We start from the raw sequence: 25,892 nt of genomic DNA on the forward strand, positions 1-25,892 counted from the left end.
GCTTATCACTCATCATGCCCTTCTACAGCAGCATTATTTTCTTGCCAAACCAGACTACATATTGCATTCACTCTTCTTGAAATACGTTCTCTCCACAAGTCCTGTTCTCTTTTTTCCTTACTAAATTGTAAACTTATGAAAACAGACTTTGTCCAATTCGTCTTTGCATCCTCCATACTTGCCATTGAGTTGATTTTCAAACACTCTTCAATTTTATTCTGAATTTGACCCTTATAGGTGGGAACGCTCACCTAGTATAAGCCAAATCTTTATATTTTGGTTTTCACTCTGTCTTTCATCTACTTTCCCACCAAAATATGCCTAGTGTTTCTAAAGCTCTTTTAAAATTTTAAACAGAAACCTCAAAAAACTTCTAATGACTAGGAACCCAAGTCATCCTTTCTGCCCCGTTTGTAGGACACTCTGTGCTTGGGGTCAACATTGAAGTTAGGAGGCACCGTCTGCGGGCCTGGCCTGGCCTTGCCCCTTTGCCGCGATGCCAGCGGTGGGCCGACCCAGCTCGGGCTGGGGCGGTGCGTCCGTGGACGTGTTCGCATCCATCGTCCTTCCCTTGTCTTCCCTTCGTATAGTCCATAAGCCTCGACCCTGAACACAAATGGCAAGATGTGGAAATTACCTCCTAAGTCACCGTACATCCTTGTATGGAACGCTGGGGTGTCAAACTTGGCTGCCAGCCTTCCTAAAGACGATTTTAGCAGCTCCCGACGATTTTAGGCAGGGGCTGCCGATGGCGCAAAGTTCTCAGGCGACTTCTAGAACCTCTCGCCAGCTTCCCCTGCTGCCAGGTTACCATTTCGGTCAGGCAGAGACCCTGCGGTTCCCCTTCGACCGCTGGACCGGGCGCCCCAGTTAGCTCTGGGTGACTTAAGGTCACGTCGAGAAAACAACTGAAAGGGCAGATTCGAAGACGCGGAGACCGCCCCGTGCCCACCCGGCACTTTCCCGAGTCTCCGCAGGCGCGGCGGGGCGCGGCGGGGGCGGGGGCGCGGCGGCGGCGCCGTGACGGGGCGAGCAGGGTCTCTGGTACCCAGGAGCCGCCCGGCCCCGGCCCCGCCCCGGCCCCGCCCCGGCCCCGCCCCGGCCCCGCCCCGGCCCCGGCCCCGCCCCGCGGCAGCCGCGCGCACGCGCCGGGACAGCTTTTCCCATAGGCCCCTGCGGCGGAGCACCGCCCTCGCCTTAAGCCCTGGATCGGCCGGGAGGCCGGGGTTGAGTCACTTGGCTGCGCGCCGGCCGTGCCTTTGAAAGGCGGCGGGAGGTGGCGAGCGCGATGGCGAGCTTGGGTCTTCTGCTGAGAGTGCTGGGCCTGGTCCTTTGCGGGGCGGCGAGCCTTGGGCTGTCCGCTTCTCCCGCCCCCACCTCCAAGAAGCCCATCATCGGTGAGGAGGCGGCGGGGGCCGGGGGCCGGGGGCCGGGACCGCGGTGGGCGCTTCCAGCAGCTGCGCTCCGGCGGCTGCGTCCTGTCCTAGAAGACCCAAGTTCAGGGTTAGGATGTGTGCCTTCCTGTGTAGCACAGGGGCCAAGCCATCATTTGGATCGTGCTGAAATATAGCTAATTAATGCCTCGTTGATTTCCTCAACTCCAAGGCTCTTAAAATTGGAAGGGAGGAAGGTGCACTGTGAAGAATCCTGCGGATGGTTTAATTGTTTGTACTTAGCTAGGAATTTCTACTGATTAAACGAATTCTATACATGCATTATCTTTATTAAAATTTCACCGGCTGAGGGCGCATTTCGAGGAACGATGCATTATAACGTATAAAAATCGAATTGGCTAGATAATCAAGAAATAATGGTATACCTTGGTCTTAGTCATCTCCAGCAGAGGAGGGCAGCAGCGGCTGGTGTGATCCTAATGGCAGTTCTGTTCGGTGTTAAAGTGAAGCATGTCATTTTTCGTTTTCGACAAATGTATGTTTTAAAAAGAGAGTAAAATCAATTTGCATTGCCAGAATAGACATTTGATACTGGGCAGGGGAAAGCAACCCAGGAGAAATCGGCCCGGATTTTAAATTTGCAGAAAGTAACTTGTGTGTGGACAGGTAAAATGGTCTCATTTTAGCTGTAGTGTTATGCCTTTCATATTGTTTTTTGTGTGTTCCCCCCACCCCGAAGATGGGCACTGTATTGTGTGACTAAACAGAAAGTAGATGAGCATTTTTTCGTGTATATTGGTAGTGCCCAGTTTTCAAATGTGTTGTGTATCAGTATTTGGAACCCGGAATGCCTTATTTTATAAGCTACTTAAAATAGTGGTTAGAATCTCCCAGGGGAACTAACTCAAAGTATAATCTCATGTAGTGTGCTGGGAATTGTGGGTGCAGAGGGGAGGGAAAAAGGGAAGAAGAGGAGTGATTGTTTTCCCTTTGCTAGAAACAGTGGTTTCTAGGAAACAAGTCCAGGGTCAAGTATAGAAAAAGTAAGTAAGCTTTTGGTTTACCCTGATCCGTTAAGACAAAATAGTTAACTGAATACCTGTGTGCAAGGCACTGAGTTAGGAGTGCAAAGGATCAACGAAAAGAAGCCGCGAAATTCATGAGATGGCCTCAAAGTATGGGTAGAATTTTGGTCCCATTTTGAGGGGCGGGGAATATAGCCGAGCTCTTGTCCCAGGATGGAGAGGGGGCGGGGGAGAAGTTGGTGGAACTTACCTACTCTAATGTACTTTCCTCCTTTCTAGTACCTTGTGTCCACATGTCCCCAGCCCGCCTTTGTGGCACCTCATCCTTGCCTGTCCTGTAACCACTCCATTTCCTATGACACTCCCTAATTATTTCCCTGCTAACTGTTATTGTCCTTAATAAGGGCGATCTTCCCGCTCCATGAGGAGAAAAGCAGTCTTACTGAACAAAGTTTGGCATGTGGCATATATGTTAACTGAGTGCCTGATGAATACCAGTTATTGTAAGAAGCTGGGGATGCAGGTGACTGACTGATAAGGACGGCCCTGCCTGTCAGGGCCTGCAGAGACACTGGCCTGCAGAGACACTGAAGGTGTTCCAAATGGTGAAGTAGTGAGCGATACAGGCACAGGTATCCTCTCCGGAGAGATGTGTTTTGATGTGTCCTGGATGCCAGTGCTGTGCTGGGGCTGAGGTTTCAGGGCTAAGAGGCAGCCAGAGCGGTAGGTGGGCCCGAGCATCAGGGTCTGTAGAGTTTGTGAAAGTTTAGGAACCCATCGAAGTGCTCAAGCAAGGAGGTACCCCCTGCTGCTTTGATCTCTCTCTCTTCTCTCTCTGATTTCCTTTGCTGTCACTTTGTCTCCTTGCCAACACAGGACTCTAGTCACAGGCACTCCTTGCAGCGGGACAGGCACAGAGCCGACTCGGGGCCTTTGCACTTGCTATTCCCTCATCCTGGAACCGTCTTCCTCCAGATACCCGCATGTGGCTGACTCCCTCACCTCTCTGAAGTCCTGCCGACAGTGTCATGTTCTACCTTCTGAGAGAGGACTTGCCTGGCCACCGCATTTAAGAGACTTTCTTCTTTCCTGTAGATTGGAACTTACCCAATCCTTCCTTCCCCAAACACACACCTTCTTCTGCTGCTTTACTTTTCTTCTCGGCTCTTACCACCAGCCATCACACTATTGTTTACCCTTTTGATCTTGTTTACTGTGTTTCCTCTCTTCTCTCCCTTCCGCACACTGGAATTAAAGCCCACAAAGCAGGGATTTGGTTTGTTCAGTTCACTCATGTGTCCCCAGCACCTAGTTCAGTGCCTGGTATATAGTATGATTCAGTAATATATGCCAAAACAGTGAATGGTGATGTCATCGGATTTCTTTCCATGTGGAGAACTGGATGGAGTTGGAAGGCAGTTGCTTAAGAAAGGATGCAGAGAGACCTTTTAAGGGGCTATTATAATAGTCTGGGGTCGGGGGGACGCAAGATATTAGTTGCTTGGATTAAGGTGGTGGTGATGATGTTGGAGAGATATGGATAGAAGATATTTTCACTCCTTTACTTTGTTGTCAAGGAAACGATGTGCCTTAGAGTGTGTGTGTGTGTGTGGGAAGGGAGAGGCCTCCTTCTAGATTGAAGGATCTGTACTCTGAAGTTGATTCTAGCTTTTGTGAAAAAGGCTGGTGCTATTGTAGACCTACTTGGGGGGCTTATTTGGCCTCCCTAATGAGGCAAGAGAGAAGGCTACTTAAAACTCACATCAGCCTCCACTACTCCTTTCCCAAATTCTATAGACGTGCTTTCAGGAGAAGTTTCATATTTAATTCTGTGAATTAAATGAGTAGAGTAGTGACATTTCTAGGATGATGTGTTTCAGTTTCTGAGCAGGAAAAAAGGAAATTGCTTGAAAGTGAAACTTCTTTTTTTTGTAATTTAGGAATATTAATGCAAACGTGCCATAGTGAGAACATGAAAATCCTGGGAAAATACTATATTGCTGCATCCTATGTAAAGTATCTGGAATCCGCAGGTGCAAGAGTTGTACCCATAAGGTATGATTCGATAGTGTTTACTCTGAGTAATACAAGCTGCAACTGCTGTTTTATCTCTAAAATTATCTTTTATCTCTAAAATGAATGCTTTCTCTCCTGTGATCACGTCATTCAAGTGTGTTCACATCACACCTGATTTTTGTCACACATCTAATGCTTAGGAGTCTCTCATTAAGTCGTTTAAGGTGTGAAGCTCTGTGCATCTGTGATATCATTAGACATGAGGCATATGTATTAGACGGAGAATGAGATGAGTCACCTTTCCCCCAGAAAAGGTGATCCTCATCAGACAGCGTGAAAGTAATGGAGTGAAGGCATCTGCAGCGGCACTTCATCCCGTAATATTAGGGTAAGGAAACACTTACGGAATCAAGGAGTGTTCTAGAAGAGGACTTTTAAAACACCTTTGCGCTCTACTCTAAAAGTTTGGGGGCTTCCCTGGTGGCACAGTGGTTGAGAATCTGCCTGCCAACGCAGGGGACACGGGTTCGAGCCCTGGTCTGGGAAGATCCCACATGCCGCGGAGCAACTGAGCCCATAAGCCACAACTACTGAGCCTGCGCGTCTGGAGTCTATGCTCCACAGCAAGAGAGGCCACGATAGTGAGAGGCCCGCGCACCGCGATGAAGAGTGGCTCCCGCTCGCCGCAACTAGAGAAAGCCCTCACACAGAAACAAAGACCCAACACAGCAAAAATAAATAAATAAATTTATAGAAGTTTGGAAATTACTACTACAGCAGTGTTGCTTCAGTATAAATGACAGGTATTGCAATTTTAAAGGAGGTACATTATTTTTGTGATATAATGACCTAGAATAAGAAAATGATTCATGTCGTATTCATGACATGACGTGATAATAAATGATGCATGTCATTTTGATTTGGAAAGAGTTGAATTTTTTAACAGAAACCTTGTAAGTATTGATATTATCTTATCATCCAAAATTGGTTATATTTGGGGGTCTTCCAGCACCCTCACCTAATCCATTATAAGTGATTTCACACACAAAACACAACTGTTTGCTCTGGGCAACTTGTTTTTGTAAATAATTTCGCATTAAACAATTGTAACAAAGAAAATTACTGCTCAAAAAGAACATTAATACTAAAAATGCAAATATTACAATTTTGAGAACGGTACCACCAAATGGTTTTATGTTTAGATTCATAAGGATTGTCTTTTTGCTTGATCTTTTACATTTAACTGTCTCTACTCCAAGATGAACGTTCGCTTTTGACATTAGTCTTCAATTTTATAGTAGCAGATCTAATTTTTCAAATGAAATCTGATTTGGAACCCAGGTAACAGCAGCATTTTAGAGCTGAGGCAGAGGCTCTGGACAGTCCTTAGGACAGTGTTGCAAAGTTTTGATCCTGGAAGCTTTTTCCGCAAGCTCTTCTTTTAGGACATAGTGCTGATAACACAGGTGGGAGGTGGAGAGTGAAAAGGCAGGGAGGCCAGTGCAGAGATGGCTGCTAGGTGTGAGTAGGCGAGGTGTGAAGCGAGAAGGGCTTGTCTTAGAGCAGTGGTTGTAGGATCTATGGGTAAATATTCTTTAAAAAAAAATCAGTAAGACCTGATGAGTAATAGAATGAAAGGGCACAGGGAGGAATAGATGAGAATGACAGAAGTTTTGAAATGGGAAATTTTGAAACCAGGGAAGTTTTGAAACTGATGATTTGTAGAATACTGGGACTTAAGCCTGAGATACTGAAACCGTGACTGTCAGCATTCAGGTTAATTTCCAGCTTGGGTTCCCAAAGTTCACTTGAAGGTATATTGCTCAGAATTAGAATCACGTGATCCTGTAAAAACAATGTAATGCATGACAGCTTAATTCCCAGAGGAACCTGCAGAGGATTGCCTAATGTAGAACGAGACAAGTGATCACACTGGTAACATTGGATTCATTTCTGAATTTCGGGTGCTGGGGACCAACTTCTGCAGTTTAGAAGGAAAAGGAGGAGGATGGGAGACCTAATCCTGGAGCAGCTGAAGAAGTTTGTCTTTGGTGTCCTTCCGCCTTCTGTCTGCTGCCTTCGCCCTCAGGTGGCCGCTGCACTCAGGTTATAATGATCTTCCGCCACAGGACTAGGGAGACCCACCGAGTGTCCCCCACCTGAGAGCTGGCACGTGGCTGCCCACAGGCTGCTCTTGGTTTAAACATGTGCTTCATTCACGCAGTGCTTAAAATATGTACAAGTCAGAAGACTTTGTAAAAGTCTGGATTCTTGGCTTCCTTTTTTTTGAAGGCAGTTTTCTGGAGCTCATTTTAAACGGAGCACGTGCTCTCCATTGGCAACAGCGCCTGTCACTCCTTTTCACGTTGCTGAAGCTGTGTCATTTGCCATCATTACCAGACTTTCGCTGTTTTCTTTAAAAAGAACTTATTGAGAGGGTCTTTTGTTTCAAGAAAGTCTGATAACATGGAAGCACCGTCTGTGTTCAGAGAATGTGACCTGGTCTATTTTGCCTGCAAGGCCTCTGAGGCGCTTGAGTTTGTGACACCCCCTGCCCCCAACCAACAGTTAAGCCCCTTAATAGTGATAAACAGGGCCCGAAAATTCAGTCATGGACAATGGGGGAGCCATTTACTTAAAATGACTGAAGTGACTGGAAACAGGCTGCATGGCTAGCTGGTAGGAGTCCCTGGAGCGCAGCTGAGTGATCTGAATCCGTTCTGGCTCCTCGTGGTGGTAGTTGCCCATCTGGTTTAAATATCCATGGGGAAGATTCTGGGTCCCTGCTGGTTCCTTCTTTGTTGACACAATCTGGGGAGATTGAACTGGCAGAATACTGGGACTCACATTTCATCTTCCTATCACTTCCCAAGTCACAGCCACCTGCCCATCTATCCTCCATTTAAGATAGTGGTAAGCACCACTGCAGTGTCACCCACTGCTCTGTGGCTCTCTGCCAGAGGAGGATTATTATGAATTTCTGAACAGCACAGCTCATTTGGGCTTAGAGGAGAGCCTAGAGGGGTTTTCTGGCAAAGCACAGCTACGTCCGGGCATCATGGGTATCTCCTTAATAATGGGAGAAGTGTCCTAATGCCTCTAGAACTTTCCTGTGCGGCAGAAATGGACTGTAGTTGATATCTGAGAAGGCATTATGCCTTTTTATTCTCTTATACAACCAGAAGACTCTGAACGTAGCACAGTTCTTGCAGGAATTCATAAATAGGATGCTCTTTTCCCTTGTCCTTTCATGCCGTCGAACTTCTGGAAGAGTAACCTGTCTTACTGTGACATAAGTCAAGGTTGTAGCCAGTTGTCACAGACTAATCCCGTGGGTTTTCTCTGGAGAAGGGAATAAGATCATCAATAACGTGGTGATTGTTAGGAAAACCTTACCAGATGTTTGATGAAGGGAACTTCAGAATAATTACCTGGGCAAATTAGGCCCATCTACAGGGACCTGCATGTAGTCTGTACCACCTAGATCTGAACTCTTCTGACTTGTGAATACACAGTAGTTCTATGACCTTTGCGGTTGGCGGTAGGGGTGGGTTGAAGCAGGGACTTGGCATTTATATTTTTTGCCGAAGCTTCCTGTAGTTAAGATGGGTATGCTAATAAATCTCTTAGTCTTTACTTAAAACTACTGAATATCCTTACTTTTTTTTTTTTTAATCTTGGCTAGCAGAGAAATTACTGGTACCCAAATCTCATGGTCTTTAATGTTTTGCATATTAACATGTACCTCACAATATCAAATTACATTAGACCAGAGGAAAACATGTTTACTTGTCTGATTAGCAAAACAAGGATATGAGTATGTGGCTTTCATGTAGTTTGAAAAAAATGTTTCTAGGAAGGCAGAGAGGTGATATAATCCAGTATTTAAGAATTATTTTTCACCCGGCTTTTAAAAATTAATGTGGTGACTTCATTTAGAGGCTTACTTTTCTTCTTAAGTTTTGGAAATGGATGTTTTGTAATTATTTTTATTGTTTTCAGGCTTGATCTTAAAGATGAAGAGTATGAAAAGCTTTTCAAGTCTATTAATGGGTAAGTTGCCAACATTGGTTTAATATAGTGTAGGAGGTCTAAGCAATGCAAAGAAGTACATATAAATTGAATACATGTTTCTATGTAGCTGTCTTACAGTGGTGTAATATTAGTTTTCTGAGTTGAGAGGTGCAGAAGTCCTGCAGAGAGAAGGCAGGTTAAGAAATAAATGTTACACAGTAGACAACATACAATTTTTTTTTAATGTGCGACATAGTCTTTATTCTTTTAATGCTTGTCTTAAATGTTTTGAAGCCACTTTGGAGGCCGTGGCATACTGCTTGCTTAGGGGATGTATAAGTCTTAAGAATGAGAATATTAATCCGTTATTTTTCCGAAGGTGACTTGGATAGAACTTGGAAAAAAAGTTTTATATCCTCTAGCTTCTCCGCAAAAGATATGATTGCTTAGCTCGCAGAAAAAAAAGCAACCCTCTTAATCATATGAAAAAATGTGCAACATTACTCACAATTAGAGGAAAGCTAATTATAGCAATTAAAAACCATCAAGTTAGCAAAGAGCAGAAAATGTGCTAGTACTCTGTGGTGAGGGTGTGAGGAAACAGTGTTCTTATCCTTTACTTATGGGAGTTGTTGATCCAAATAATCAATAAACAATTATTAAGGAACAGAAGAGAGTTTATTCGAGCCAAATGGAGGACTATAGCCCAGGAAGAAAGTGCTCTGGAAAAACACGATTTTATATCTTGACAGAGCAAAGAACGTACATCAAACACAAGGGTACATTCCTTCAGGGTTTTGACAGACAGATTAGCACATATACAGCGAGTCAGCATGACCTTGGTGTCTGGGAAGGGAACCTTATCTTTGAAGGACTACTAGCATGGACGTCATAGGAAGGGGAGACATTTATCCCCGTCTTCAAAGTGAACTTTTTTTGAAACTTCTGGATAACGTATTATTTTCTTAGTGGTTAAAGCAGTTGTACAGCACTTGTTTGATGCGCCATAAGATAGGCTGTTCTAGTTAGCGTAAAGTTCAAGCCAAATCATGTGTAAGCCAGGATGATGTCCCCATACCTCAACAGGTGAACATTTCTTCCATCAGGGTGAGTTACATAGTCTTTTGGGGGCAGGTTTTTTTGTTTTTTATTTTTGCGGTACACGGGCCTCTCGCTGTTGTGGCCTCTCCCTTTGCGGAGCACAGGCTGCGGACGCGCAGGCTCAGCAGCCATGGCTCACGGGCCCAGCCGCTCCATGGCATGTGGGATCTTCCCGGACCGGGGCACGAACCCATGTCCCCTGCATCGGCAGGTGGACTCTCAACCACTGCGCCACCAGGGAAGCCCTTGGGGGCAGTTTTACAGTATCTATTGAAATTAAAAATGCACATACCATACGACCCAGGAAACCCTTCAGAGGAATTTTCTTTTACAAATATAATCAGCCCTTTTAACATATACACACTACTATATATAAAATAGATAACCAACAGGGACCTACTATATAGCACAGGGAACATACTCAATATTTTATAATAACCTATAAGGGAAAGTAATCTGAAAAAGAATATATATACATACATACATATACATACATATATGTATAAAAAAATGAATCACTTTGCTGTATACCTGAAACTAACACAACATTGTAAATCAACTATACTTCAGTAAAAAGAAAATAATAAAACAGAAAGAAAAATATAATCCCCCCTTATGTGAAGACTTAGGCCCAAACATATGCATTGTAGAATTGTTTGAAATACTTCTGATTTAGAACCCATCCAACGGTCCATCAGTTGGGAATTGGATAAAAAAATAGACTATATGCATATAATAGAATATTATGCACAGGTTAAACATGAGGCTATCTATAGATGTTGCCCTGAATCACTATTGTTCTGTGAACCATGTGATAAGAAGCAAGGCACATAGTGGTGTGTATAGTATACTACCATTTACTTTTGTTTTTAAAGTTGGGGTGAGGAGATATGTATAGCATATATGAGGTCAACATAACAAATTTTAATGGTGGTTATTTATTTTTACTTTTTTTTTTTTAAAGAACACCCATCTTTTTAAAAAAATTAATTAGTTTTTGTTGCAGTGAGTCTTAGTTGCAGCAGGTGGGCTCCTTAGTTGTGGCTTTGTAGGCTCCTTAATTGTGGCATTCGAACTCTTAGTTGCAGCATGCATGTGGGATCTAGTTTCCTGACCAGGGATCAAACACACGTTCCCTGCATTGGAAGGCAGATTCTTAACCACTGCGCCACCAGGGAAGCCCCATAATGGTGGTTATTTCTAATCAGGAGTGGGATGGAGGGAGTCTATTTTACTGTAAAACTTTTATAAAAAGAACTTTTTAAAAATTTTAGTAAACTGTTCATTTATTAATATATTTTTTTAAAAAGCTATGTTCAAAACAGTCGTTTGTATTCACCTCAGTTTGGATCAGTAAATATTTACAGTAAAGTTAGTTCAATTTAGTGAAACATTTACAATGCCTGTTATATGCAGTGTACTTTGGCATGGACAAAGATAAATAAGTCCCGGAGAGAGTATATGGTAGAACCTCAAAAATATACAGCAGGCAATGAGCAGGACTCTAATGCCACTTCCGAAACACCTTTACTGAGCCTTGTATGAAGTTTTTATTTTTGGGGGGGGGCGGGGCTTGCAGAGATGAAAAGGCAGAGCCTTGCTTTGAAGGAGTTTGTCAACCGAGAGGGACAGTCAAGTTTTACTTTATGAATGGACTTTGAGATTAAACATACCAAGTTTGTTCAGAGGCAGCTTTTTAAATACTGAGTCAATGAAAAGGGAGAACTGCTAATGAGTCTTCATTAAGCCACTTTAAACTGTAGGGTTTTCTGCTTGGTTTTGTGGCAGATGTTCTGCCTTATAGTTTATATATTTCCTACTAGACCACGATCCTACTAACAGCAAAAATTACCCATCTTTGTCTCTGTGGGCTAATACCTATTACTGAATGAACACAGTCTCAAAGGTGATATTTCACATGTCTCAAATTCATATTTAAGTATTTTCAAAAATTTTAATATATTTAATTCAACCTTTGTAATCTCTTTTGAATATCCTTAGTTACTTTAAGAGCTTTTTAGAGTTAGTTTACAAAGTTGATGTGAAAACATAAATATTTTTCTCTCTCTCTCCTTTATGTGTAGGGTAAAATAAAGTCAAATGCTTGTGACTCCCCTTTTTCTCCTAGAATTTTTTAGAATGGTAATTGTGTTCTTTTTCAAAATTTTCTAACACCATTCTTATTTCTGAAGAGATTTCAGGGTAATAATAATAAATTTTAAATTCCATAGATATTTAATTCTAGCCTACTATATTTTTATGACTAGTTTGTTCTTTATTGTTAAAACAGATTTTTTTTGTGAGCTAAGCCTGACGCATGATTATGGACCTGCAGTTGATATTGGCATCTCTGATCATCTTAATTTAAACCTAGCTATACTTGGAATTTTATTTCTACTTGATTTCTAGCTGTGTGTATTCTCCTCCCCTCCCCCCATTTATTTTACTTTAATTTATCCACACTCTATTTCAAAAATAAACTTGTTTATCCAAGAGGTTTGGTAGAATATGCACAAATTCATTGTTAACTGCAATAGTTTACAAATGGGTGGGATTGTAAATATTTTGTATTTTCTTTTTGCCTAATTTTTCTCATTTTCTCTAATGATCTTGCTGCTTATGTAGTAAGGAAAAGTTGTTTTAAAATAAAATGATTGTTTATTTTCTGGGAGTGGGGAGGGGTTGAAATGCACGCTGTTTGATGTTGTTTCAGGATCCTTTTCCCTGGAGGAAGTGTTGACCTCATAAATTCAGGTTACGCCCACGTGGCCAAAATATTTTACAAGTTGGCCATACAGGTAAACCTCAGTTATTTCTTATTATTCCAGGTGAGCTTTTGTAATTTTCCACGAGGATAATTCCTTTTTTAAGCACGTGGTAATACTTTCTGCACAATTACCCTAGTCTCGTCACACCTTTAGCTGTTGGGGTGCCTGTTCTTTTCCAGCCAGTGGCAGCTCTTGGCCATTTTCTCTGCGCTTCATTTAATTCTGGGCTCCAGGGAGCCTCAGGGCCCTGCTGGCCGGCCCTCTCTGTTTGGGCTCATTAATGTGAACCAGGCCCTCATGGTGGCCAAGTAAGCTGGCTTCATTATGTACTGGGCGTTGTTCATGTGTTGTGTTTTTTTTTTTTTTAATTATGTTTTTGGCTGCGTTGGGTCTTTGTTGTTGCATGCGGGCTTTCTCTAGTCACGGTGAGCGGAGCTACTCTTCATTGCTGTGCGTGGGCTTCTCATTGCGGTAGCTTCTGTTGTTACGGAGCACGGGCTCTAGGCATGTGGGCTTCAGTAGCTGTGGCATGCGGGCTCAGTAGTTGTGGCTCATGGGCTCTAGAACGCAGCCTCAGTAGTTGTGGCGCACGGGCTTAGTTGCTCCGCGGCATGTGGGATCGTCCCGGACCAGGGCTCGAACTGTGTCCCCTGCATTGGCAGGCGTATTCTTAACCACTGTGCCACCAGGGAAGTCCCTGTTCATGTGTTGTTAATTCTCATCTCCTCTCCGTGACTTGCAGAGCCTCTCGATTCCTTTTTAGTCTCCTAAAAAGACTGCTCCTGCCTTTGCACCATAGCTCAGACCCTGGCTATTTCTCCCCTGAACTGTTAACAGCAATTTTCTAATTAATCTTGCTGGTCCTACTATCTCCCCCAACCTTAAATATTTCCCTAAGAAACTGCTTTTAACATATGAGATGCTTGTTTGAAAACTTAATGGCTTGGCTTGATGACCTGTATGTAGCCTTTTATAGTCTTTGAGTCAAGATATACAGTGTGTCCACAGCTCACCTTTTCCAGACTTTGCTTGTGCAGGTAATTGCAGCCAGGCTGGTATTTCCAGCACATACTCTGTGTCCTCCTACTTTCAGATCTGCTTAGGCTGTTCCTTTCTACCCCGTCCCTAATTTGTGCCTTAGCCAGCTCTTCAGGGAAGCCCAGAGACAGAATATCTTGAAGTTAGCTGTTCATGTCTCATCAGATTGCATGGCTCTGACACCCTTTGAGGCATTCCTCATTTCATATCATATGGTTCCATGTACTTAGTACATGCTCAGTGGATATTTTTTGGAAAAACTAGGGAACAAAATTGAGATTTTATAACATGAGTGATTTAAAATGCATTTGGAAAGCATATATATGAACATTATAAAGCCACTCTTCCTTTGCATATAGAGACTCATGTAACTGGCTTGTTCAATTTAAAAAAAAAGGAGCCACCTAACCCGTAAGACCCAAAGGCCTATTTAAAAAAATATAATTAGGGCTTCTCTGGTGGCACAGTGGTTAAGAATCCACCTGCCAGTGCAAGGGACACGGGTTCGAGCCCTGGTCCAGGAAGATCCCACATGCCGCGGAGCAACTAAGCCCGTGCACCACAACTACTGAGCCTGTGCTCTAGAGCCCGCGTGCCACAGCTACTGAAGCCCGCGCGCTTAGAGCCCGTGCTCTGCAATGAGAAGCCCGCACACCGCAACAAAGAGTAGCCCCTGCTCGCCGTAACTAGAGAAAGCCTGTGCGCAGCAATGAAGACCCAACACAGCCAAAAATAATAAATAAATAAAAATAAATAAATTTTAAAAAATGTAATTAGCTACTTGAAGATTTCAAAGCAAAGAAAAAAGCTTAGCAACCTTGAACTTCCATTTAGCTGTAGCCACTGGGGTCCACAGGCCCTGATGAAGAAGCCCTGAGAAGTGATTTCTGTGAGATCTATTCGGTTTCACTCTGTGTCCTTTGCTCTGCTGATCACAACAAACAAAAGATGTGGTCCCAGCAAATGGGGGTTTAACATTTAGTTCAGAAATCAAGTTTGGTGTGCATATGGAAACAGAACAGTTCAGCCCTCTTTTGTGTTTATTGTAAGTGGATGCAGTAAGACCCTTCAACATAACGTATACAATTCTAACTTCTAAAAATAAAATTTTCCAGACTTGCATATAAAAGTATTAAAATCCTATCTTGAGATAGGAAGTATAGGAATTAATGCTGTTCTATATTTTTCTCATTGAAGAACAGAAAAAAACTCCCTAACAATTTCCTCATTTAAAATGAGTTACCGTTAGGTTATAAATATATATATATATATATATATTTTTTTTTTAATTAATTAATTTTTTTTTTTGCGGTACGTGGGCCTCTCACTGTTGTGGCCTCTCCCATTGTGGAGCACAGGCTCCGGACGAGCAGGCTCAGCGGCCATGGCTCATGGGCCCAGCCGCTCCGCGGCACGTGGGATCTTCCCGGACCGGGGCACGAACCTGCGTCCTCTGCATCGGCAGGTGGACTCTCAACCACTGCGCCACCAGGGAAGCCCTGTTAGGTTATATTTTACAGTCTATGCAGGAAAACCACTGCTTTTAGAAAAGTTACAAAACCCAGTTTTGTAACTATCAGCACACTTGGGTTTAATCTTTGGTTAATCAGAAAATTCAGTTGCTGGAATGCTTCTCCCCCAGTCACACTGGTTGTTGTGACTTCCCCTGAAGAAACCCAGTACATTTGTACTTTTTTAGTTGACAGCTTTTACTCTCTGAAATTTTATTTTACTTTTGCTTGCCGACTGTTCCTTTCCTTCCAGATCATGGCTTTCACCTGATTTAAATCTGATTAGCTGAAGGTGGTATAATGCAGCTGTTACTATAAATTCTGAGATAATGGAGGAAAGACTTCCATTCAGAGTACGTTCAAAACTGGACAGTCATTTAAAGCAACAAGATTTGTAGAAAATATGTAAATAGGCATTTATCTAGCATCATCCTTGATATTTACAGTCCCTGAATGTTACATGTGTTGTTCGGTAGTTGACTGGCAAATGTCTGTATCTTTCCCAGCACAACTGAGTTTGGGTAGTTTGGTTAATTAAACCTGAACTATTATGTGGGAGCTTGATCTAAAGAGAAATTAAGTGATATCCTACTGATAGAAGAGAGAGTAAGTGATCGCCTACTACTATTGATCCTGGAAAACTCCTTAGAAATCCATGTATACCTCAGGTGCCAATCTTGTACGACAAATCAAATGTATAATTTTTATTTTGAAAGGTTTGAGTAAGCTTAGTTTTCTCTTTATTCTGCACAGGGTTTTGGTAATGGAGACTATTTTCCCACGTGGGGGACCTGCCTGGGATTTGAAGAGCTTACGTACCTGGTCAGCGGAGAGAGCTTATTAACCCTCACAGATACTGTTGGAATTAAAATGCCACTGAACTTCACTAGAGGTAAGAATTCTCTTTTGATCCTGAAAAAAATATTAACTGGGCAGGATTAATAAGTTGCAAATATCAGAGTAAAAATATGTTCATAACATTTGTTAATTTTCAAATTATTTGCACAGGCTGAAGATGTGAATGGTCACTTTTTGTACTGAGTTATAAAGCTGGCTTAAGGAATTTTGAATGTTGATAACTTATTGCTTCTAGTGACGTCAGGACAGTGCATGATTAAAAACTCTAAAGTCAGACTTGGTGTTGAGCCCTAGCGTTGTCACTGCTGCCTTGGGGAATCATTTACCCTCTCTTAGCTTTAATTTCCCGATTTGTAAAAGCGTTTACCTCTTAGGATTTTTTTGTGAGGATTAAATAAGATAATGTTTTCCAGGTACTCTGATAAGCACTTTAAATATTACTCTAATAAGTGTTAGCTCTTATTATTATAGTCAGCATTTTTCCCTTGGCTGTGTACTCTGTTTGGATCCCAGATAGGGTGCACTGCAATTCCATTCTAGTACTAACGACCTGGAGTTAGCACAGACTCCAGTTAAAGGTTATCTCCGTGACTAGACTGCCCTTCTGTCGGATACCAGCCACGAGTCATACCCCGAGGCCACCCATACATCTGATCAGATGGCCATGAATCTTGGGATTCCCACAATCCCCCTCGGGTTTAATAATGAACTGGAATGACTCTCAGAACTCAGGAAAGTGCTATGTTTGCAATAAAGAGTTTTACTGTAAAGGATACACATGGGGCAAGGTCTGTGAGGGAATATAGAACTTCTTGCCCTCTCCCTGTTGAGTCAGGGCACGTCACCCTCCTGGCACATCAATATGTTCACCAGCCCTGTAGCTCCGGTGAACTTTGGTGCTCAGAGTTTTTATCGGGACTTTATTATGAAGGCATGGTTGATTAAATCATTGGCCGTGTTATTGAACTCAATCTCCAGTCCCTGTCTCATCCCTGGAGATGAGGCTAGCTCAAAGTCAGACCTGCTCTAGAAGTCCAATGCATGTCCATTGCACTACATAGCCAGGTAAAGTCAGACCTGCTATAATCACGTGGTTAGTTTTTCTGATAACCAGCCTCATCCTGAAGCTGTCCAGGGGCCACCTTGTGTCACCTCATTAGCATTACAAAGACACACCTATCAGTCCGGAAATTCCAAGGGTTTAAAAGCTCCCAGTCAGGAACCCAGGACAAAGACCAGACAAATGCTTTATTTACCAATCTGTGTAAATAGATCATGATTCTTGGAGGTTACTTGATTTCTGAATCATCAGAATTGAATGTTGAATGCTACCAACCATTCCTGTTCTCAAAAGGATTTTGGATAGAAAGTAGTAGTTGTTATACATAGAATCTATAAAATGCTCTATACTTTTCAAAGCTCTTTCTCATATTATCTCACTTAATTACTGCAAGAATCCTGTGGGAAGTGTATGTATCAGGTCAGTCTCTTTTGGTTGTATGTGGTTAAAACCGAGTTTATACAAAAAAAGGAATGAAATCTGCTGAAGTAAGGTATCAGCGGATTTTTATTATGTAGGGCTCTGGGATTCTAATGGAAGCCATTAGCATCCTGAATGAGGGATTCATTGAGGGACAGCTGGCGTTAGGGCCTTGAACACCGTCAGGATTTTCTTATCCCTTTGCTGGCATATGTCTGTGTCAGACTCCAGAGCCTTCATTGAGGTAAATTGCTTCTTTTTTTTTTTTGCGGTACGCGGGCCTCTCATTGTTGTGGCCTCTCCCGTTGTGGACGGAGCACAGGCTCCGGACGCGCAGGCTCAGCGGCCATGGCTCACGGGCCCAGCCGCTCCACGGCATGTGGGATCTTCCCGGACCGGGGCACGAACCCTTGTCCCCTGCACCGGCAGGCAGACTCTCAACCACTGCGCCACCAGGGAATCCCATTGCTTCTTTTGATCTATTTAGTGAGTAGAATTATCTTGGCCTGGTTAATGTTTTTTCCTACGTTGTTGGTATTTTTACCCGTTTAAGTCCCAGATACCTTTGAAAATGTGTTAAAAGTTCTGGGTCCTTTCCTGAGAAAACAAATATATACACATGTGGAAAATTTCACCTATTTTTCAGCGCTGTCTAGAGAACTCATTTTGAAATCCTCTGCTTACTCTCTGGCTAGCCTGCTCGTTATCACATCTGAAGAATTTTAGTTATTTATGTTACAGTTCTACAAGAAAAGTAATTAAGTATGGAACATATTTGGAATTGTGTGTTAAACTTATTTTGTGCTTGACTAGAATACTTCTGTGGAAACGATGTGTTTGCATATCATTTAGTCATCTTGATTATGTCTTAACAATGGCCTCTCTCTGGCTGAAGATCAGTTGACTTCAATGGATTTTATTTTTTCTGTGTTTAAATTATTTCTTTTTATGCTTGAATTATTTCAGGTCCATTGCAGAGCAGAATGTTCAAGAATTTTCCTGCTGACTTGTTGCTGTCATTAGCAATAGAACCTCTGACTGCAAATTTCCACAAGTGGAGCCTCTCTGTGAAGGTATCACATTAATAACACAATGAAATTAATGCATTTAGATTTACTACAGAAGTAATTATTTTGTTTTTATTTTTGCACTTTAGAATTTTACAATGAATGAAAAGTTAAAGGCGTTTTTCAATATATTAACTACAAATACAGATGGCTCTATTGAGTTTATTTCAACAATGGAAGGTATGTATCACTGCAGATGTACACTTTATTTTACTTATTATATTTATTAATTTTGATTTTATAGTTCTCTTATGAATAAGATCATGTTACTTTGGGGACTGAAGTTAGAAGTTAGGGCATTTTTGGAGACAGGAGGCCTGTTTTGCCCATGTTCCAAATCAGTTGTGGTTCACCTGGGTCACCCTCTATGATAGGGTGATGAAAAGGGGAAGTGAAGAGTAAGGGGAGAGTGGATGAAGAAATAAATGGAGAAAGTGATTTCTGTTTCTAGCAATACTGCAGCTTAAGTACGTGCTGCAGACAACAGCAAAAAATGTGACTGACATACAGAAAAACATCTTCCTAAGTAAATACATTGATGAAGTGACAGTAAGGGTATTCAGATCCCAAATTACAGGAGGTAAGTGGAGTATTTAAACCAGCCTTATTATTGAGTCATGGGAGCTTGAGATGAAGCTCAGGACCCCCCCTCCCTGGAGAGTACCCCCGTGGAGCAGGACGCGGAAGGCTGGACCCTCCGTGAATCCTGCCTGCACAACTGCAGGGAGAGTTTGCCATCCTGAACCGTAGCGCTAAGCGGGTGGGCTGGTAAATCAGTAAAGCCCCGAGTGTTTTCATGACAGGCCGGTCTAGCGTGGCCCGCGCTATACTAACTGGGAAGTTCGGCACATCTTAAGTCAAAAAGTGTGTTTGAAGCTATCCCGGACTGATAGTGCCTCAACGTGTGTGTCAGAAACAAACGTCAGTAGTGCTCTCTGGAGGAACCTGCATTTTTCCGGGACTTTTAAGAAGTTTCCATATGAGGTTTTAAGGAAAGTGATTGGTTCACAGCCAAAACATCACAAGTGCACAAGGAAGCAAAGTACCATGAATGAGAGCTTGCAGAAGCAGTAGGTGGTCTGTCAGCTGGCGAGACTGATTGGTGCTACTGGCGAGGCCCGAGCACTGGACTGGAGTCAACTGGGACGAGGCAGAAGTAGTTCATGCTATTCGCAGGTTGTGGCCATGTCACTGGCTCCCTTGTTGGGGGAGGTCAGATGTCTGAAGGTTCAGAAACGACCTCCCCGGAATTCTGGGAAGGCTGATGAATGCAGTCTGAAGTGAACCACTCTGAACTTCTCTCTCTAACCCTGTTTCCCCTCCTGTATTTCTTACTTTAGTTGACAGCGTTGCCATTCACCGCATCATCTAGTGTTGGCTGCCCTTGACTTCCGGCCCTCATCCTCCACATCTGAGAAGTCCGTGCCACTTGCTACTTCCCACATCCTTCTTGGGAATTCTTCTTCCCAGATCTCTCTATTCCTCCTGTCCGACTGCAGCATAAACCACCTGCCACCTGTGTTGCCGCAGGAGCTCTTAACCGTTCCACAAACCTGCCTTCCAGCCGGTCACCAGCAATCCCCCGAGATTCCAGTCTGACCACATTGCTTGGGGAGAAAGCTCCTCAGTGGCTCTTCAGCACTTGGAGGATGGAGTCTGGATTTCCCAGTCATTTACTCAAGGTCTCCCCCGCAGCCCTCGCTAGCCTGGATTCCATGCACCCTGTTCAGTACACACAGCCCTCCACAGAGCAGCACTTCTTGCCCCCGTGCTTTTCCTTATGCTCTTTCCTCTCCTCTGAAAAGCTTTCCTTCCTCCCCATTCCCTTCTGCTGATGGCCTCTTAGCTAGCTTTAAGAACTCAGGGCAGTGGTCAGCTCCTGGAGGCCATCCCTGCCCGTTATCCTTTCTTGCCACATCCTCAGTGCTCCTCCTTTATACTTGCTCTGCACTTCCTAGGAATGTCTCTTTGCACTTATTTGCTCATGTTCTGTCTTTCCTCCTAGGCTAAGAGCTCATTGAGAGCTGGGACTCTGTCATTCTTTGTGTTTCCAGGACTTTATGGAAATCTCAGTAGATGTTGAATAGATGAGTAATTATTTAAATGAAAGAGTATTGGCTTGGAAATTAGGGAATAGGACTTCATGTTGGTTCTGTTCCTGGCTATGTCATCATACCAGGCTCATTTGAAATTTTTATCTTCTGAAAGTTTTCTGACACCTACTAGATAGAAACACTTGAGATGCTCCTATATGCGCATTTCCTTCCTGTTCTTGATATTTTGTTCTAAATTAGTGAGCCAGGGCGTGATTCCTAGAGTTGTCAGGAACCTGCATTGATCTTTTATTGACGCAGTTTACAAAAAATGAGTAAATCTCAACTTGCTTCTGAATGTCAGTGTGTGTCTCTGTCCTATCCATTCATCTATCTGAAAAATCTTTATTACAATTTATCACTTAGGGTATTTCTTTTTTTAAATAAATTTAATTAATTAATTAATTAATTAATTTATGGGTGTGTTGGGTCTTTGTTGCTGCACGCAGGCTTTCTCTGGTTGCAGCGAGCGGGGGCTACTCTTCTTTGAGGTGCACGGGCTTCTCATTGCGGTGGCTTCTCTTGTTGCAGAGCACGAGCTGTAGGCGCGTGGGCTTCAGTAGTTGTGGTGCGTGGGCTCAGTAGTCGTGCCTCTTGGGCTCTAGAGCGCAGGCTCAGTAGTTGTGGTGCATGGGCTTCATTGATCCGCGGCATGTGGGATCTTCCCAGACCAGGGCTTGAACCTGTGTCCCCTGCATTGGCAGGCGGATTCTTAACCACTGCACCACCACTTAGGGTATTTCTTGTTCTAAATAATACTTTTCATATCTCAAAGAAATATATTAGAAGATCTGCCTTTCAGTTACCTATGTGTAACAGTTAATTTCCTGGTCATCCAGCCCATGGGTCTCCTGCTGGTGGCATCACATGTGGTTCAAGACAGAGAAAGAGAGTATGTCACAAAGAAGGAGGGGGGGGGGAGGGCGCAGTGGGGAGGGATGGAGTAGAGTGACCGGAGCTGCTTGCTGGTAGGTTCTTTTCTCTTGTGAATCTAGACTGAAGAAGGCTAGGATAAAATAGGTTTCCTTCTTCTGACATGATCTCTCTTAGCAGAGTCTCATGGGATATGCGGACAGTACCCTTTTCCCTAGATATCTCTACTTTTGGATAATTCATTTCTCTAAGTATTTCCCGTGGTAGTCAGGGTTATAATTTCAAAGCAAGAATAATAGAGGGAGGATTTTTTTTTCAATTAAAATGAGGAAAGGCATATGTGAAGAAAAAAGAGATGAGTATAGATATTTCTCAGAAGGTAAATATTACACATATTTTTTAAAAAATTATGGAATTTTAAAGCCATATTTAGAAGCAGAGAGAGTAATGTAATGATCCCCCGGGTCCCTTCCTCTAAGCTTCAACAACTATCACATTGATATGGCCATTGTTGTTTCATATCTATTTTCTCCTCATACCAGCTTAGTTTTTGGAGTAAATCCTAGGGATCGTATCATTTTTGTATATAAAGATATTTAAGAATTCTAAAAATAAGTGAAGTACATTACCAAAAATCTTTCACACCAAATTTAAACTTTGAAAATCTATTTAAAAATTGTCAGCATGAAACCATGAACCTTTCCATAGACTGAGACAGAGACACAGTTGAGCATGAGACTTATATAAAAGGGCACTAAAGATGCTGGCGCAGTTCATGCTCATGTGAATGTCATTATAGAAGGGGATGAAAATGTGGTATGAAGTGGGGGGAAGAGAGTTGTAGAAGAAACTTGTGACTAATCAGATGTGCGGTTTACTATTGAGCTGGGATATATTCAAAGGCTCAGTTATTTCACTCTACTCTGATCACCTAGTAAACGGAATCGTATTTCAAATTATAAAAGGTTGTAAGTCAGTGAAATATTGTATTGTGAACTTTCACATTGACTGTGAACTGAAATTGTTTGTGTCTGAGAGAATGTGCACAGTTTAATTTTGTCTGACATTGGGTGTTATAAAAATAATGTTTTACACAGCATGTAAAACATAATTTAATTGTTAAGTAATATCCCAGACCATTGTTACTACTTAATACTCACCAGTCTATGTTCTTTGTGCAGGATACCAGTATCCGGTGTATGGTGTCCAGTGGCACCCAGAGAAAGCTCCTTATGAGTGGGGCAAATTAAAAGGCATTTCCCATGCGCCTAATGCTGTGAGGGCTGCATTTTATTTAGCAGAGTTCTTTGTGGCTGAAGGTAATATGGGGCAGGGGTTATAATTTTGTCTCTCTAGTGTGGTTTTGAAGGAAATCGCCCTCATCTGAACTTCTGTGTACTTTTACTCTGTAAATGTTTTGTAGGTTTAACTTTTAAAAAAATTAATTCATGTGAAAGCCCTGAAATGGAGATATTAGTCATTCAGATCAAACCAGGACAGTTCTTTCAGTTAACGGTACTGTACAGTCTTAAGTGGGCTGATTTCCTGAACAACAGCATAAAGATTGTTTTGTTTTGTTTTCTTGAGTCCTTTTTTCTTTAGATTCCCCTCCAATTACTCTTTTTAGGGATAATGATTTAATTATGACATTCTCTGAGGATTAGATCTTACTTTTCCAAGACAATTATGTAAATTGACTCTATACTCATCAGTCTGTGGTTTTAAGGCTGCCTATCTGTAGGTATTGGCACAGTGGAGAAAGTTAATACGCTTTGCCTGCTTTTTCATGATGAAAACACAGGCATAGTCATGCTAGGTTATGTTTGTGGGTAAATTGAGAATTTGGCTATAGATGCTTGGGTTTTAGTTGAGTGATATGGGTGTAAGACAGAGCTACGAACACAACTTGCAAGGGATTAGGGCGTCGCTCTGGCAAGTCGCGGCCCCGGGAAGATTTCCATGAACTTTGTTTGCATCCTCCCTTCACGCTTGCCCTGAGGTTTTATCAACCCTCCGTCCACACTCGCAGGTAAAGTGCTTCCTCCTGAGTTCACTGTGGTTTAGAATTGTGCTCCGGTGAACGGGTCATTTCATTACAAAAACCCCAAATTAAAAAAAAGTTCTCCCAGGTGTAGTATTAGTCCCAAGAAACATTTTCATGTCGTTCGTATAGGAGTGATGAGAACAGCAGAGAGCAGAGCAAGGCTCCCTGCAGCAGTATCACAGGAACGGCTACATGGCCTTCATTTTCCAACATCCCTCTTTCTAAAAATGCCACGGAGGCCTGTATTTACTTTATTTTGACTTTAGGGTAAAGTCTGAGCCCTCACCCCCTCACACCTAAAGTTTCGCCATGCGACTTCTTTGTGCCTCCTTGCTTTTCAAATTTCTGCCTTACCTGGGGGAGATGCCTCCCTTCTCCCCTGCCTCAGCTTTGCCAGTTTCTCCATCCTCTTGAAGCGTCCTCCTGATTAGTCTATAAAAACTTCTGTGTGGTGACTAGACAAGACTTCTTGAGCGTTAGGACCTTGCCTTGTGGATGTCGCCATCCCCAGGCCCTACATCAAGCTATGCACACAGTAGGCGTGTGGTAGGCGTTTGAATGAAAGGGGAGTGAGCGCCACGTGGGGTCTGGTGCAGGGTTAGCACGGCTGCTGTCAGGAAGGCTCTACTCCAAATCAGGTGCTGCTTTATTTGGGGGAATTTGGTAAGACGTTTTTCCTTTTTGCTGGTATTATCCCACTTAATAATGCTGATTATAGGAAGAAATATTTTAAAGTAGCCTTTTGAAAATTGTATCCTATCTTTTTAAAAATTAACGCTTTCTTTTTCTTGCAGCTCGGAAAAACAATCACCATTTTGAATCTGATGTTGAAGAGGGCAAAGCACTAATTTATCAGTACCGTCCAGTTTATACTGGGAACATTTCTTCGTTTCAGCAAAGTTATATATTTGATTGAAAGCCTTCAATGTGTTAACAGAGAAATTTTGATTAACTCCATGATTAAACTGTTGTAATAACTTGTTACTCATGACGATAATAGAAGGCCACAGAGATTCCTTTTCTATGATGTTACTGGCTCTGATTCTTCATTCAGTATATTTGACTATTTATATCACATTTGATAATCAGTCAGTGAGACAGATACATAATCTGAGTGTTTTTCATGGAAAAGCTTTCTTTTATCTGAAGATTAGAAAAAAATAAATTTATTGAAAATACAGATATTTCATTTTTTCTAATTGATTGATTCTGGAAATACATACCACTCCCTACCCATCCACCTACCTCATCCTTGCTGAAGACTCTTTATTCTTTTATTAATTTTTATTGAGTTATAATTAACGTACAACATTATATGAGTTTTAGGTGTGCAACATAGTGATTTGATATTTGTATACATTATAAAATGATCATCACAATAAGTCCAGTTAATGTCACCATAGGAGATTGTTACAGTATCATTGACTGTATTTTCTCTGTGTATATTACATCTTCAGGACTTAACTTATTTTGTAACTGGAAGTTTATATCTCTTAATCCCCTTTACCTACTCTGCCCTACCCCCTGCCTTTCTCCCCTCTGGTGACTACCTGTTCATTCTCTGTATCTATGACTGTTTCTGTTTAGATGTGTTTGTTCATTTGTTTTATTTTTTAGATCACATATATAACTAAAATCATTCAGTATTTGTCTTTCTCTGTCTGACTTATTTCACTTAGAATAATACCCTCCGGATCCATCTATGTTGCCACAAATGGCAAGATTTCATTCTTTTTTATAGCTGAATAATATTCCAGTGTGTGTGTGTGTGTGTATACATAATGGAATGTATATATATGTATACATATATATGGAATATATATACATACATATGTGTATGTATACATATGTATATATGTTTGTATATATGTATATTTATTGGGTTGGCCAAAAAGTGCCTTCAGTTTTCAAGTAAAAATAAAAGACACATTTTTCATTTTCACCAAGAACTTTATTGAAAAACATATTCACCCTTTTATTCCACTACCTTCTGCCATTTTTCAGGCAACTTCATAATTCCATCTTCCCAGAACATTTTACCTTTTTGAGCAAAGAACTGTACCAGGTACCTTTTACAGTCTTCCGGGGAATTAAAATTTTTTCCATTAAGAGAATTTTGTGAAGACCTAAATAAATGGAAATCCGAAGGTGCAATGCCCCGTGAATACGGCAGATGAATCAGAACTTCCCAGCCAAGCTGTAACAGTTTTTGCCTGGTCATCAAAGAAACATGCGGTCTTGCAGTATCCTGATGGAAGATTACACGTTTTCTGTTGACTAATTCCAGGTGTTTTTTGTTGAGTGCTGCTTTCAGTTGGTCTAATTGGGAACAGTACGTGTTGGAGTTAATCGTTTGGTTTTCCAGAAGGAGCTCGTAATAGAGGACTCCCTTCCAATCGCACCATATATACAACATCACCTTCTTCGGATGGAGACCAGCCTTTGGTGTGGTGGGTGGTGGTTTATTTCACTTGCCCCATGATCTCTTCCGTTCCACATTGTTGTGCAGTATCCACTTTTCATCGCCCACCACAATTTGTTTTAAAAACGGAACATTTTTGTTAACGATTAAGTAGAGAATCACATGCGGAAATATGTGAAGGTTTTTTT

General features: G+C 42.1%; 1 protein-coding gene across 1 annotated transcript; it reads left to right on the top strand.

Annotated features, from left to right (window-relative positions):
• Window positions 1-924: 924 nt before the first annotated feature.
• GGH (gamma-glutamyl hydrolase) lies at window positions 925-24,664 on the top strand. The gene is made up of 9 exons (XM_079902072.1): window positions 925-1,397; window positions 4,360-4,474; window positions 8,438-8,488; window positions 12,264-12,348; window positions 15,621-15,759; window positions 18,172-18,278; window positions 18,362-18,452; window positions 22,420-22,557; window positions 24,077-24,664. Exons 1-9 carry the CDS (start codon window positions 1,289-1,291, stop codon window positions 24,196-24,198), a joined length of 957 nt encoding a protein of 318 aa, XP_079758198.1. The 5' UTR covers window positions 925-1,288; the 3' UTR covers window positions 24,199-24,664.
• The last annotated feature ends 1,228 nt before the right edge of the window (window positions 24,665-25,892 follow it).

Source organism: Stenella coeruleoalba (assembly GCF_951394435.1).
Source record: "Stenella coeruleoalba genome assembly, chromosome: 17".
Lineage (NCBI taxonomy): Eukaryota > Metazoa > Chordata > Mammalia > Artiodactyla > Delphinidae > Stenella > Stenella coeruleoalba.